The sequence below is a fragment of the Pavona decussata genome, unplaced genomic scaffold (genome assembly GCF_977016875.1).
Source record: "Pavona decussata unplaced genomic scaffold, jaPavDecu1.1 SCAFFOLD_79, whole genome shotgun sequence".
NCBI lineage: Eukaryota > Metazoa > Cnidaria > Anthozoa > Scleractinia > Agariciidae > Pavona > Pavona decussata.
The window spans coordinates 194,851-211,233 of record NW_028145497.1 but is presented as its reverse complement, the minus strand read 5'-3'; the positions used below and the strand labels follow the sequence as shown (position 1 = coordinate 211,233).

At 39.0% G+C, this 16,383-nt stretch overlaps 1 protein-coding gene across 1 annotated transcript; it reads right to left on the bottom strand.

The window, feature by feature from the left end:
- Positions 1 to 681: 681 nt before the first annotated feature.
- Positions 682 to 16,213, bottom strand: LOC146476121 (battenin-like). Its single transcript, XM_085114943.1, has 16 exons — positions 16,017 to 16,213; positions 15,462 to 15,519; positions 12,096 to 12,189; positions 11,572 to 11,646; positions 10,856 to 10,935; positions 10,641 to 10,726; positions 10,334 to 10,406; positions 9,271 to 9,302; positions 8,614 to 8,725; positions 7,218 to 7,306; positions 6,450 to 6,502; positions 4,197 to 4,265; positions 3,290 to 3,345; positions 2,719 to 2,812; positions 1,585 to 1,725; positions 682 to 875 (listed from the first exon to the last, which is right to left on the bottom strand). The coding sequence occupies exons 1-16, from the start codon at positions 16,096 to 16,098 to the stop codon at positions 738 to 740; spliced, it is 1,332 nt and encodes a 443-aa protein (XP_084971069.1). The 5' UTR covers positions 16,099 to 16,213; the 3' UTR covers positions 682 to 737.
- Positions 16,214 to 16,383: the final 170 nt, after the last annotated feature.

The following is a 16,383-nucleotide window of genomic DNA, read 5'->3' as shown; positions in this document are numbered from 1 at the left end:
CTTTGAGAAGTTATAACAAACACCCGTCACAGTGTTTCATCACAATATCAAAAACCTCGAAATTCGTCAAAAATACTCCGCAACGCGTCGTATTTTCATCTGAATTCTCGGTGTTTGACATCACGTGATGTAACACTGTGTCTCGTGTTTGATATATTACTTCCAATTTACAGACGTTATGGACATTAAGAAAAGCATCAACCTATCCAGCACTGCACCTGTCGTTAAGGAAAAACTTGCAAAGACACATGCGGGGGAGAAAATATCCCCAGTGCTGATTTCTATTTTTTTTTCTTTTTTAGCCCTTATCTTTTAATTTCATAATATCTTCAGATAATTGATTGCTGTCAGCAATTTCAACTATTACTTGGTTGACGGTGCGCGTCTAAATTTAACATTACTCACCCTTATGTTGTATCAAGTTACAAAATGCCACAAATGAAAAAATATATTGACATTATTCGGTTGATAATGTTTCAACACTGAAAGTATGAATTCCAAATTATTCACCACTGCATCAAACTCGACCTTTAATGCTCCAAAACGCCACCATCACGCAATTTTAACATACCGTCATTGTTTGGTTGACAATGTTTCGATCGATAAAAATAAATACAAATAATCCCCCCCCCCCCCCACCCCAACCCCAGCCCATGCTAAATGCTATATAAATATCGGTAATTTTTTTGCATTTTAAAATGCCACATTTTAATCTATTGACACCAAAGTCATGACAGTTATCTAGGACTCTTGCCTCTCCAGTAAGTGCACAGTGCATTGTGGGTAGGAAGGGCAGTGGCCCCAGCCAGTGCTATACCCATGCTGTCCGCCATGCTTGTCACTCCCATTGCAAATTCCCTATGCTCTGGTTTAACCTGGAGAAGGAACAGGAAGCAGTTAGTAGAGCCCTTTAGATTCTAGTAAAAGAACGACTACGATGTGAGATTTGACTTCCAAGTTTTTAGCGAAGTACCAATTAACAATTAGATTATGAGCTCGAAATTTCTAAGGAAAACTTACATTTTGATGGTTACAATTCGGTTCGTGAAGCGCGAGGCTTCGTGCAAAGTTTTTACTATGAAAATTAGTCACAGGCAATATGATTTAAAATTAACTTTCATATGAAAAGCTTTGCACTTAGCCTCGCTTTCGTAAAGAGGTTCAAAACAACTCCGAAATGGCCTATCAATAGAACTTAAAAGAGACGATGTCAGCTGGGGCACATGCGCAGTAGAGTCCGGTTGAGACTAACTTGTATACAACTCGACGCGGTTTTTTTCGCTTTTCTGCCATTGCAAAAACTTAAAAAATATCGCAACAAACAGCTTTTGCAATTACTAAGGAACGTTTGCAAATAAAACTCAGCTAACTTTCCGAGTATGAAGCGATTCCCGAAGCTTCCTGAACTCTCCAACGGTATTTGAAAAAGTTGGGCCAACGATTTCAAAGTGCTTCTCATCAACGCGCGCATGCGCCTGAGGTGACATGACATAGTCCATCATGCTGACAAAGCCGCAAGGATATCGCAATTGCTTGGAACCACGCAAAAAAATGTAACATGGAACCCGTGTAAGATGAACTCACCTCTTCGGATATCCTGTAGAATGCATTGACGTAACAAGCGCCTCCTAAAAGTCCTTCATATAAGATGATCACGAACATTATCCACACGGACGGAAGGAAATGAAAGTAAGCTTCACACACGAGTACGGCGAGATTAACGTTCTAAAACAAATTATAAATACGGTTCGGTTTAGTTCTCTGATACACTTTTACGCTGAGTTGTAGGATGACTGCTGAACAGCACGAATTACGTTCACTTACAGCGGTTCTGAACCGATTTCTTGAAAACACAGCGGTGTCAGTGTCCAGATAATACCCGCCACTTGGTAACGCTTTGCTCTGCATGTTCGGTTTGACTATAAGTACAATCACTACTTGACACGAGAGCCGGACTGCACTTTTAAACGCATTAAAAAGCATTTGAGGAAGCAGGGATGGCGCAGTGGTGAGAGCACTCGCCTCCCACCAATGAGGCCCGGGTTCGATTCCCGGACTCGGCGTCATATGTGGGTTGAGTTTGTTGTCCTTGTGTCCTTGTGGTCCTTGTCCTTGCGAGAGGTTTTTCTCTGGGTACTCCGGTAAAAAAACAACAACAAAAAAAAAACAAAAAAACCGACGCGTCGTGCGATCAATCGAACAATAAAATATATAAATGAATGAATGAATGAATGAATGACTGAATGAATGAATGAATGAATGAATGAATGAATGAATGAATGAATGAATGAATGAATGAATGAATGAATGAATGAATGAATGAATGAATGAATGAATGAATGAATGAATGAATGAATGAATGAATGAATGAATGAATGAATGAATGAATGAATGAATGAATGAATGAATGAATGAATGAATGAATGAATGAATGAATGAATGAATGAATGAATGAATGAATGAATGAATGAATGAATGAATGAATGAATGAATGAATGAATGAATGAATGAATGAATGAATGAATGAATGAATGAATGAATGAATGAATGAATGAATGAATGAATGAATGAATGAATGAATGAATGAATGAATGAATGAATGAATGAATGAATGAATGAATGAATGAATGAATGAATGAATGAATGAATGAATGAATGAATGAATGAATGAATGAATGAATGAATGAATGAATGAATGAATAGGAGGAAACGGCATACCTGCAGAATAGACAGAAGCCAAATCTTTCGGATAGCAAAAATGTTCACAGACGAGCGAGAAATAAAGACACCAATTTGATAGTCTACTTGATACCTGTGTAAAGAAGACTGATGTTGAGTGCCGCCATAGTTAACTGAACAAGTGGTTATGAAACCTTGCAATGTTTAATGGCGCTGTAATTTATGTTGCATGGGCCGCGACCGTGCAATTTGTTTAACGTTCACACTAGCGCTGAAATTCTTGACAGGAACGTTTCTATTGGTCTTTTGCTCCAACACATTTCAAAATCTGTTGTGGTTTGTGCACGGTCAAGGCCTAAACTGATAACAAAAACATGTAACAGAGACGTTTATTTGGCTTCATAACCCTTGATAACCCTTCCGTTTGTTGGCCAAGTGGAACGATATCTCGATCAGGGACTCACCCCCAACCACTCGGTAGCTTTGTGCTACAAATTCCCAGATTTCACCCTCCAGAACTAAGCGCCAAGAATACTTTAACAAACAAACAAAAAACAATCAAATAAACCAACAACAACAACAACAACCTTTCCGTCCCGCCCCTTCTTACCATCTGTACTGTTCCGAAGGAGTTAGCCATATTCCATTCCAGTAAATCAATTCATGCTGTGGAATTAAAAAAAATGTTACTTATGCAATTCTAATTGCTGAATACTCCCGACTATTTTCCCAAGATTGCCAGAGAATTTCTGTGGATGGGCTGATTGATTGATCGGATTAATTAATTTTATTTATTTTTTATTTATTTATTTGTTTTCATTTTTTTGCTGAAATATCTGACCAGTACCAAAGACTTCGAAAATCCAAAGATGTTTCGGCTACACCCCACACTTAATCCATCAGTTCACTTTGCCGTCTACACATACATGTAATACCTACATACCACTACACAACAATGACAAACGCCGGTCAACATGAATACAACCCGAGGGATACCACAGAAAATGCAAAAACTTTTCAGCTTTTGGTGGCTGCATTTTTCTGATGGCTGTATTCTTTTGCTTTCTTAACGGCATTACATCAATACTCACAATTATTGCAGATAAAAGTGACATACAAGAAACCTGCGCCAAGACTTAGTTTCCTAGAGCAAGGGCCGGTATTCATCTTAGCCATTTGAAAGAGATCACTTTAGAGTTCAGTTTTTCTATTGCAAAATTATACATGTATTAAAGGCCAAGCAATATGGGCGAAAATTCCCTGCAATTTGCCGCGCAACAAATGTTGCGTTGCAAGTTGCCCGCGATTGTTTGCTCCCCGTACTACCACCTTCGCGCGCAACAAATTTTCATGTTGCAGAAAATAGACGCTGTTTCTACTTTTACTTACAATCGCAACTTGCAACGCAACATTTGTTGCGCGACAAGCTGCAAGGGAAAGCTGCCCGTATTACTTGGCCTTAAGGTGCATGTATGCAAATTGGGAAATTAGTAAACACATAAACATACAGCACTTACCAAACCTTGATTGATAAAATATTCCGCAAAATACACGAAAAACAGCGGCAGCATGTATTTCAGTAAAGACTACGAAGAAATTAAAACGTCAAAAAGGCATGATTAGGCATCACAAACTGAAGTTTAATTACCTGTTAAAAATTTTCCTATTGCAACCACATTGTAAACAGCCAACGAAACTAACAATTAAATATGAAAACCCCAACTAACTCTCAGATGGACGGTCGGTGGTGCGAGGCTAGGGTGTTATCTGCATCTTTTCCCTTACCGCTGAGTTGTTTCCTTAGAAAGAAACTTTGCTCCACATTGTCTCTCTTCACCTAGACCCCTGGCCCCAGTTGTTCAAAGGCCGGATAACTTTATCCGCTGGATAAGGCACTATACAGGGTCTAAAATATACTTCACGTTAAACGTTATCCAAGATTTTCGTACACTCCCAAACTTAACTCTGGTTAGAGTGTGCATATTCGCTTGTACAAGAGAAAATACTGAAATCTTTGCACAGATTGAAACTGTTGGATAGTGACTTATCCACAGGATAAAGTTATCCGGCCTTTGAACAACTGGCCCCTGTTGTTCAAAGAGCGGATAACTTTAACCAGCGGATAAAATGTATTGATTGGAATACATTTTATCCGCTGGGTAGCGAGTTATCCACTTAATAACGTTATCCACTCTTTGAACAACCGAGGCCAAGTGTATAAACGGGTACATTAGTTTGTACTGCTGAGGTTAACCCTGCGATGAAATAGCGTTCCATCCAGCTTCATCTTACAGATAAGAAACCATTTTAAGCTTTTTGAAATTCTTTGAAATCACTGTTATTCCCTTCACTCCGTCTTATGAAGGGAATAACAATGCTTTCACAGAATCACCCAAACGAATAAGAACACACCAGAGGCGCGTCCGTTTTATTTATTTTATTGGATAAAAGTTCAAATTTAGCATTATTTAAAGACCGGAATCGACAATACTTTATTCCTCACACAAAGTCTTATAACGCGTTTAAATTTGGGCCCCCTGTAACCCAATACCGCATGCACTCAAAGGTCATCTCTTACTAGTATATTCTGTGAAGCCGGCGTAATCGGGGAAGGGGAGGGGGAGCGAGGGAGGTGGGAAAAATGAACCCCCTCCCTCCCCCGGCCCCCTCTCCTTCCTCGATTAAGTCGGCCACGCAGGCTACCACTGGTACAATTATTACACGCTCTTTAGTGACATGAGCTTGGGCTGCCTGTTTTCACCGTCCTCCGTATATCTGGCAGTAGCTGTGAGAATTTACTTGGTATACGTTTGAATTGGCTGATGGTTTCCTTTTTTTTCTCATAACCTATATTTTTGAACAAGTGGTGAAATTGTATGGAGAAAACAGATGTTGGTCACTTTTGGGGATGCTCAAAACCAGAGGCCGGACACCATAATTTGCAGCGCCTGCACAAAGTTTGATCCAGAGTTTAAAAAAAAAAAAAACAGATTAAAGGTATTTTTACATTAGGGAATATGTCTTGCAACTTGTCTCGCAATTTGATTGCGCTGTTGCAACACTACTTGTACGAGACCTCGCGTAGTGTAGGATAACATTCGTAGTAGTGTAACATTCCGTAAAATGAACTTGTCTCGCAACGTTTTTGTTGCAATCACCGTTTTACGAAGTAGTAGCGACCTCTACTTTTCGCAACGATTGCAGCAACAAAAAAATTGCGAGACAGGATCATTTCAGTTCATCTTACACTAGGCAACGATTCATGCAACTTGTGCACGTGTCGCAACAAAATTGCGAGGCAAGTTGCAAGAAAAATTGCCTAGTGTAACAGTTCATTAAAGGTGGGAAATTCTATTGGGATTTTGACCTTTCTTTGTGAAAATGGTGCACGATAATATCTTATGTTAATTAACAAAACAGTTCTAGACCACCGAAAGAAAGAAATCAACAAAATCGTTGAAAGGAACAACTCACGATATAATTTATTTATTTTTCTAGCGCGTTTTGGAAACTTGAGAAATTTGCAATCCATTCTTGTCCGGTCCATCTACGGCCTGGCATACTCATGCAGATTTGGTAATCTGTATAACATGCATAACAAAACTGCACCATTAATTTTTAGATTTCCATTAACAGAAAAACTGTTTGGGTTTTTTGAAATAACCCCAAATCCCTGTGTTACTTCCGTTCCTTCCCCTTTATAAGCGGAAAAGACGGAGGGGAAAAACCAAAGAGAGAAAGGTGTAAGTGACTTGTGAAATGAATCATACCTTGGTTATAAGAAGTTTTGTTTTAAAAGTTAACAAATCACTGGCCTCATCGTCTGCAAAGAATAAAGGGTGGAATGTGACCTTTAGCCCTGGAAAAACATTGTACATTCAACTCGATGCCTCTTTATCTACTGTACTTGAATGACAGAACACATATGAACTATCCACTGAATGTATCTCTCGTACAAAAGAATATAATAGAAAAGCTCAAAACACGCAGAAGAAATACCAAAACATAACAATAACATTTACGGTTCCTACTAATACAGAAGTTTTTTTGCGCGGTTTATGACTATGCGGAAAAGCAGTTTTTAGCAAGGGCTATTGAAATCCAAAAAGAAAATTGGGGGTAACCACGCATTTTTCAGAGAAAGCAATGTATGGCATTTTTTCCACACTGAAGCTTCATTATCTCTGGAAAAATTCATGGTCACCCCCCAATTTTCTTTTTGGATAACGACGCATTTTTCAGAGAAAGCAATGTATGGCATTTTTTCCACATTGAAGCTTTATTATCTCTGGAAAATATCATGGTTACCCCCAATTTTCTTTTTGGATACCAAGAACACTTGCTAAACAGCAGCAAAAGTAGGCACTGTCCTTAATCAAAAAGGAAAACGAAGCAAAACGTACATCTCTACACACTGATCCCTAAAAATTAATAATGGTTTTCAGAGACATTGCATAAGGGACTTTGTGACTCTTGAGAGCGCCACCAGTATTCAGCCACTCAAATGCTATACTACACATGTATGTACATTCCCTTACCAGCGTCAGTGGTGCTACTGGTTCTTGCTGTGACTAGCAGAGGTTCACGTTCATTGATACTTTCCGGTGGTTCAAGGATAAACCAGTAACTACATCAACCATTGAATAGTTTTACAAAAATAAATTGAAAAATGAAAACCATCAGATAAGATCTAAAAGGTAAGTTGTGTTTACACTGTTGGAAACGTCACGTAAAAGCATATAGTTAGAAGCTACACATACAATGCATACTACTTCGCAAATACATGGTTATTGTATTGTAGAGCATTGCATTCGTGAATTTGCTTAACGTAGCCAAATGCGCAAACATACACACTCATCTACATGTAGCCACTCAATACAACAATTCAGCAGAGACCTCAAGTTGAATCAAAGCAAGGACATGGCATTTTGTCAATCAGGATCAAAGTTTCTCTCTAGAGGCTCTATTATTTTTGTTCCAACGCAAACTACATGTACTTATAGTTAGAAGTCCTCAGCTTTGCCATGGTGAGTTGCTTAGACCATTTGTGGCTCAAACAGTACTACTAGCCCTGTATGCAATCATGTCTCTTTTCAGAAGCATCAACAGTCAACATTTTACTCTGCTGAAGGCATCAGGAGGGCTGCCGAAAATTTGGAATTTCTTAACCTCTTTTAGGTCGGATACAATTGAAGGGTTGGAAGCGAAACTATTGTATCTGACAATTTGGCCTTAAAATGCCAAATTGCTTTGAATCAGCTGTATTTTTGTATTCAGCTTTCAATTTAAGAGTTTCCATCACCCTTTTAATCCCACTCCATGAACTTACAATGAGGTGAAACAATGAGTGAAATGTCCAAAACAAATTTTTCTAATTTCCATGACTTTCCGGGCCTGAAAATTTCAAATTCCCTGACTTATCCATGACCATGTGAATGCTGCATCCCCCCCCCTCCCCCCTCCCACCCCCCTTCAATGTTGAGCCAACCAGTAACTTGTGGTCTTGAGAGTCATTGTTATCAACACTAGGGAAGGCATTGGAGAAAGTGTTAAAACGAAAAATACGACTGCGTTTGGTGATCTTCACAAAATCAGTTTGAATCAGTTAACAGTCCAATACTGTATGCTAAGTAATTCCATTGTATCACTGTAATCCAAAGTCAACCTTTTTCATTATTCTGCCATGGGAGTGGACCTTCCAAGCTTTGGTCCATGTACAGCAGATTGTCAGATGTTGCAATTAATCCAGTCCGATTTCTCTCTCCAAAAGCAGACAAGTTCAGACCATCTGAAAGTCATGCCATAGTACATGAACCTACCCCACCCCAACCCCCCCTCCCCCTCTATCCATGTTACTCTCCCCAAAAGGTTGTCTAAAAGCCAACAGCACATTCTAGGAATTTCAAAAGTTTTAAAAGTGCCTTCTAATCTCACCTAATTCCAAATGTAAATGGTATGACGTTCATTATTAACACTGTATTCCTTGGAGAAACCCCAGCAGAAGTGAAGCCCGCATAGGAGAGTGCACCAAATACCCCAGCACCTCCTGTGTTACATAAAACAAATATTCATAAAATAAACAACTCAGTCCTACAGACTGTACAGTAAATGCATACATGTACACAGTAGGCAATCACTCTGCTGTAAAAAGCGGAGTCAATCATGAAATACATGTAACACACAGGCATTTCTAGAATAGGGAATAATGTTTAATTTAGTCAGTGTGAAAACAGTGGTCTACCACACAACTGCACGTGTAAATATTTGGCAAAGTGTGACTGACAATAACTATCTCTAACAGTGACTGGATGTACCGTGCATGATGTGGAAGCATTTTTGTTTTCTCTGACTAAAATACTGTTTTAACTTCCAAAGTGTAATCCTACACTGTGCGTCCTTGCCATGGGAGACAGAAATACGTGACACCATGGCCAGATAACAAAGCTCTGGAAAATTATGCATGGGGCTAGCACAGTGCTTAAAATATGGCTATAAGAGAAGAAGCTGTACACAAGTACATGTACATGTAAATCTTCTTAGACTGGTCAGGAAGAAAATACTCGCAGCTGCAATACTTCAAATTTTCCTTACCTGTCCCAGAGGACCACGTAGATACAACATCTCTGGAAGGAAGAAAAAGCAGTCAACGGTTTAATATGTTTCACTTCTGCAATTAAAACATCCAACTTCAATCCAAAACACCATTAAGTTAATGGCCATAAAATCAAGAACACCTGGTTTTGTTTTTCATAAACCCTAACACTTGACTGCCCATCAATTCTATTATTTCGTCAAAAAAACACAAACTCAGTAAAAGTTCCTATACAGTCTTGCTAGCAGCTGTATCTGGACATGTATTTCCAGTAAACACCCATCCCCCACCCACCCACCCATAAAAGGGATTGGAACTCCCAGGGAGGTGGGGGCTCTCAAAGGCTTTAAGAAAGCTACATGTACAGTTAATTGCAGTGCTGTAGGAAACATATTACACTACACAATGCAATTTAAGCAAACAGTAGAATTCTGTTCTTCTTTTCTCTCAATTGCAGGAATGCTGCAATAAATTGTCACCTTAGTCAAGCACAACTTTTACTGAAATATCATAAACAGACCAAAGAAAAATTGTCTGCAAATTTCATACGAATCCATGAAGATGCTCCTCTGCTAAAAGTTGGGAAATAGTTATATTCACACATTAGCACAGTGTGGTTCTTGGTAAGAATAACGAATCTAATAAGTGTATTTATTTAAACATGGCTGTAACTTACAGTACAGACAGCATTTTCAAATGATTCATCAGAGAATTAACTCTATGCACAGTGTATTTTAAAGTGCTAATTAAAAGCTAACCCATGACATTCCCACTGAGCAATTTAACCCTAGTAAGGAAATGGGAGTTCGCAAGAGGGAAAGAAAAAATCTTCAACCTTGGTGGGAATCGAACCCACGACCTCCGGATTTGATCGTCTGTTGCTCTACCGACTGAGCTAAGAGGCCAAACGGGAGCAAGTCATGGGTCACACTGATTATGGTGGTAATTGCAGCAACGTGAATGTGAAGGGTACAAATGAATGTTGTACGGCCTCTAGCACAAGGCACACAAATGAAGAAAGCTTGAATTTAAACCTGTAATAAATTAATTAGTAGAACTCACTTGTCAAAATGAGATGAGTAACTAAGTAGTGTGATTTCACCAAATCCTGAACTTATGCTGGCACATACAACACCTAAAGAAATCAATAAAAAATGAAACAGTGCTCATCAGGTGTTTCTTACGACTTTGAACAGCCAGGCAAGAGATAAGACATAAGTGCACCCAGACAAGCAGCTGGCCAGAGGTGTCTTCATGAACAGACAGTCAATTTGTCCTGTGCCCGGTCAAGTTAATGAAAACTCTGGTTCACAAAAATTAATGGTTTCTAAAATTAACATTACTCCAATAAAGAATTCAAAATTCTTACCTAAGAGACTAAGCCAAAGGGCATGAGAAAATGCCACAATGAAAAAGCTTGCAAAGGCAAACAACACGCAAATTGCAATCCTCACACTGCAAATATAAAATTAATGAAAAAAATAAAATAAAAAAACAAAGCTCACATAATGCATCTACATTTGAAAGTACACTTGACTTATGTTATAAATTGCTTTGTGCTCAGTAAAACAGTTATTTCATTACCTGTACTTTATTTTTTGCATGTAGAATGGGGCAGTTATTTTTATTAATAGAGTTGGTAAAATATCAGCAAGCAAAACAGTCTGCAAGGTAAAACATGGGAAAATACAATCATGTAGTTCAATTAAATGCTGAATTAAGGAGGGAGTCTCCTAATTGCTACAGGCCTAGGGCATGTGTACATTCTGCACATCTTAGGATGTTCTGGGAGCCTCTAATTTCTAAAAGAAAGATGCCAACCACAGTAATACAAAGCTGTTTTTGTGTGGTTTACGACTATACAGGAAATGAAGATCTTAGCAAGGACTATCAAATCCAAGAAGCAAATTGGGGGTCACCATGCATTTTTCAGAGCTTCAAATCATTTGGAAAGAAAAATTCCACACATTGGTATGCATTTCAATGCTTTTTTGAAATATTGTTGCTAAACTACAGTTAAAAAATGCATGGTTAACCCCAATTTCATTTAAGATTTTTTTTTCCTGCACAGTCCTAAGCCATGCAAAAATACATTATTTTGTATTAGGCGGCACTGTCCTTAAATTACAAAACGTGAAACACTCATGCCGTTCATGGCTGCCTCTACACAGTTACAGCTGCAATCATCTGGCTGCCTGTGCACAAGTGTGGGCTTTTGTTACATGTGTTTGTTATAATATTGGGGTGATAGAGTTACAAGTGATGTTACATGCAAACTAAAAACTTCTGTCAATACAAACCCCAGTTGATAGAGGGTTACACTCTAAACCATCAATGGCATTGGCCGATGATACTGAGCTTGAAGCTGTATCCGTCTGGAGAGGAGCAAAAATGACAATGTTTAGTAATACTTGCATTGTACCTTTTGGTTTCTTTCTACTTTCAATCTACTAATATCAAAGAACAAATTCTCCTATCTTAATCCCATACTTTTTATTAAAATATCAAGAAAATTTACCTTGATTAATTCTCATGACCTTAGGGGTTGAATAAGCATTGTTATTACAAGCAGAAATTTGATTCCCGCAAATTCTGTACACCTATGTATTTTCCCTGAACACGGCAAATTAAAGAAGCCACCTGTTTTCCTCTGGACTCCCCTTGGCTGTAGCAACCCTGTAATTGCTCTAAAACTTTAAAAATTCTTATCAAGGGCAAGATACAGAAAGAATACAATTATATGCCTGGTAAAATAAACCAATCGCTGACTCCTTTCAATAACAACCAAGTTTTAATGTTGCAGTAATGTCTACTTATTTCTTACTTGGTTTGCCTGGTTATTTTTGTTTGCTCCAAGAATGTCATGGGCAGCACTTAACATCACAACATAACCAAAGTTGTTACACAGCCCCAAAAGCCTGCAAGGATACAAACACTCAGAACTATTTTAAATACATGTACATGTACATGTAACTCACATGACTTGCTCATGACAAATTAATTCTCAAACATTGTGTATACAGGCGTAGTTCCAGAAAATACATACCCCCTCCCCCCTCCTTCCCCACCCTACATGCAGGAGGGACTAGAAATTGTAGGAGGATGGGAAGGGAGAGCTCAAAGAGGTATGAATCTAAATTACAATTTCCAGAGGGGGGGAGGGGGGAGGGTACATGTATGAAGGTCATAAGAAAAATCCTTTCTGTCGGGAAGGTACAGTGTATGGATTTTTTCTGAAACTACATGTACAGGCAATCCCAATGGATGTTTGCCGCAAAGGCTACTTGACTAAAAAATTTTGGGTGGGGTTGTGCCGCTGGGAGTATGAAACACTTACTCTAAACAAGGCAAAGTTTACCTGCATTTTGTAACCCTACAATGCATACTAGACTAAAGGCCAAAAATCCCTACCATATCCGAGGCTCACTATTTTCCAGAATCTCGGTCACAAGCATATTCCAGCCAAAAAGGCAATCTTTTGTAGACGTGTATGACAGTACAACAACAACTAAAGTGTGTTTTTTGTGTCAATTTTTGGGAAACCTAGTCTAGACTGTACTCAAGCAATTGATCAGCTTCCTGGAAGATGTTACCCTATTCTTGACCAGAACTCTCTGATTTCTATACCCTATCCCAGACTTACTGACGGTACCATAAATGATCTAATAAACGCCGGGGGCGTTTATTAAATTTCAAGGGTCCGAGGGGGGGGGGGGGGGGGCGTTTAACCCTTTCCCGTCCAAGGGAAATGGCGAATTTTTCTAAATCGCTAACTATGAACTGTAAGACCACATGTGATATACCATTTAAAAGGTATTTTCTGGGGTGTGCTATAAATCACACCAACAGAGATGGAGGAGGTCACATATTAGAGTGAGAAAAGTCCAAAACGAAAGAAGAAAAACATTGAAAATTTTCTTATTCGTTGTACATACTGGGTATCCCCCTAAACTATAGCTTAATGTACAGCTGTCAGTGCATTGCTTGTTGTAAGATATCAACTGGACCCTTAACGTACAAGGGAAGAAAAATCCAAAAGCTTGAGGGGTGGTAAATCAAGTCTCATATAGGAGGGGGGCATGATTTTATGTCTTCAATTTATAGATCTTTCAAAGATCTTTTGGTTGTGCAAATTTCACACAAATTGACCAAATACTGAGCTCATAATTGCGTCTTGTGCCATATGGCACTCTTGGTCGGGAAAGGGTTAAAAGAGAGAGGCGTTTATTCTAATAACTGTAACATGGTAAGCTAAATAACCTATTAGTAAATAACAGAGCTTTAACATACTATCAAGTCCGTCCGCTGATAGGTCTAAGCCATCTACAAATCCATAACGGTATATGGTACATACAAAGCGGCGGAAAAGGGTACTGGTAGTTCTTATAGCTCAATGTCAAGACGTAACTCGCACACACCGGTGTTAATTAAGCAAGAACGCATATAAGTTTATTGATTGTATTGTACATCTGTTTCTAGTTTATGTGTGGTTTTCAGGGAAGGGAGGGCGTTTATTAGACAGGGGGCGTTTGTTAGAGAGGGGCGTTTAATACAAACTTGTCAGCTTAGTGGGGGCGTTAATTAGATAGGAGGCATTCATAAGAGAGGGGGCATTTATTAAATCATTTATGGTAACTGCTTGAAAATCATGCCCTTAATAGTGGCACATACCACATGGGTACATTTTAGCTTATACATAGATGGTGGAGCAGGGGGGCAGGAGGGATGACGTTGCAGTACCAAAAATATTGCTAACACAGCATAAAATTGGTTTGGCAAAATATTATAAAGTCTTGTGATCTTTTCACAAATCGTTTCATAAGGACCACGCTTGGCAAAATAATAAGAACCATGTGCGAAGTTTTCAACAAAATTCCTGTCACCAAAATACTACTAGGAGAGGTTCACAAACTCTTAAGGTTGTATTTGCGCTACCTGTGGCATCAGCAACTTCAGAGCATACATTTTCTGCGCTTTGGCGACTCAAGAACTACAGAACTACAGAACTACTGTACCTTATAAAACAAGATGCCCGGCTAATGGCATTACACGGAATGCTTAATGTAGCCCCAATTATTCCCCATTGTATGTTTTGCAGATATTTAAAAACTATCCTCCCTTGGCAATTGAAAGAATTGTCCGAATGGTTTTATTCAGATATATTGCGTGATACTTATCGTTGTGTTACTAAAAATCATACCAGAAATAATTCTGCAATAACGTCATGACCCTGCTGAACTGGTATGGCCTCCTCTAGCTCTAATCCTTCGCTTTGATTATTCGATCTGTTTTTAAAAGCAGAGTTTCTTCGCTGTGAACTCTCCCAATTTCCACCAAACGTTTCAACTGTCGAGTACTACCTAGAAGTTATTATTTCGATTTACTGCTTGAAAAAGGTTTGTTTTGTCTCTGAAAACGGCAGATCAGAGTCTTAAATTCATACATGTGGCTGCCATTGAACAAAAACAACTTTTCGAAATGATGACTTGCTTCGACGTCACACAGGTAGAGATAAGTGGGTCCCCTCCCTCGTGATATACGCGCCAATAATAGTTTTGATTGGGCTGTTTTTGTTCAAGACAATCAGAACGATAAATCCCTTCTGGGAGAGGGTAGAATACAATGAATAAATCAAATAATGATTTGACGTCACACAGAAAGGGATGAGTGGGTCCCCTCTCTTGTGATATGTGCCTGAATAATAGAATTTGATTGGGCCCCTTTTGTTGAAGACAATCAGGACAAGACATCCCTACTAGGGGAAGGCATATTTTAATGTGGCGATTTCTGACTAGGACGAAGAAAACAAAAAGATACCCAACCGAAACCTAGACATGGCCTGCCCTGCGGGCATTCCTTGTTATAAGCACCATAAAGCAGGATCATCTGAACAACTGCCTAATTATGCATTGTCACGAATCGATTACGGACACACTGGCAAACTATGAAAGGACGTTTTGGGAAGTTTGAGTAAAGGTATATGCGGGTATATGAGTCCCCCACCATGTTTCAAAACACTCCACCACCTCTGTTATATGTGGGAGTGCCCCCACCTCCCCCCAAACCCGGGGAGGCAGGCTTGTGCAAAAATTAAAACATTGTAGCTATCGAACCCAGGGCAGAAAGTCCAAGTGGGGAATGTTCTGCAGTTCAATGAATTAAATTAAAGAAAAACTCATTCTGTTCTTACCAGAAACCAACAAGGTTCCTAACACTCTTCCTGCCTTTCACATTGTTGCTACTTCCAACTGAAAAGAAGTTTCAAGAAGTCAAGTTTATATGATCCCATATATAAGCTTATAGGTCAGGCAAGTAGGCTAGAGGAGCTACGGGCATCGGAGAAAAAAAGGGTGAACCGAGAATGTAATTTGATTTCAAATAATGCAATATATATATTTTTGTCTTGTAGTTTTTTAATGCCTTATAGCATACACAACTCCACAAGCATTTTTATGCATTCATGTTTTAAGGACGAGGGAGGATGTGTTGTTACGTGGGGGTGAGGATCGAACATCAGCGAACATGACTGGTAAGTGTTCCTGTTGAATTTACGCTGTTCTGCATAAAACATCCTCTACGCAGTAAGCTTACGTTATCTTTTGTGTTAAAGAACGATGAAAATGTGTTCAACAGCCAACCTTTTTGTTTCCGCCACCACTCGTTCGCCTTTCGGGAATGTTGTCTTTAACATATAAAGTGCTAAAAATTATTTTTGTTCACGCAATGAATTGCTCGAATCACTAACCTCCGTCGATTTCATCGTCCGTATTGTTTGAAATTGGTTCCTCCCCTGGATCAAATTCTGTGCTTCTGTCTTCCATCATCATGTTCACAAAATGACTATATCTACAGTTATCCCAATTCCTGTAAGCTGCTCATTTGCTTTGCAGTGTGGTAATAAAACATGCAAAATAAGGATGCAAATTGTGCGGGATTAGAATTCTATCCCATAACACAACACGGCAAAAAGTTTTCAAACAGTCGGAGAGGACTGGGGATGAATAAAAACAGAAAACGCAAGCAGAGTCGAGCTGGGTCCAAGTAAACCGGGGAATTGGGGAAACACAAAATCGCCGCAAATAAGGTGAAAAACTTCCATTGGACTGATTTTT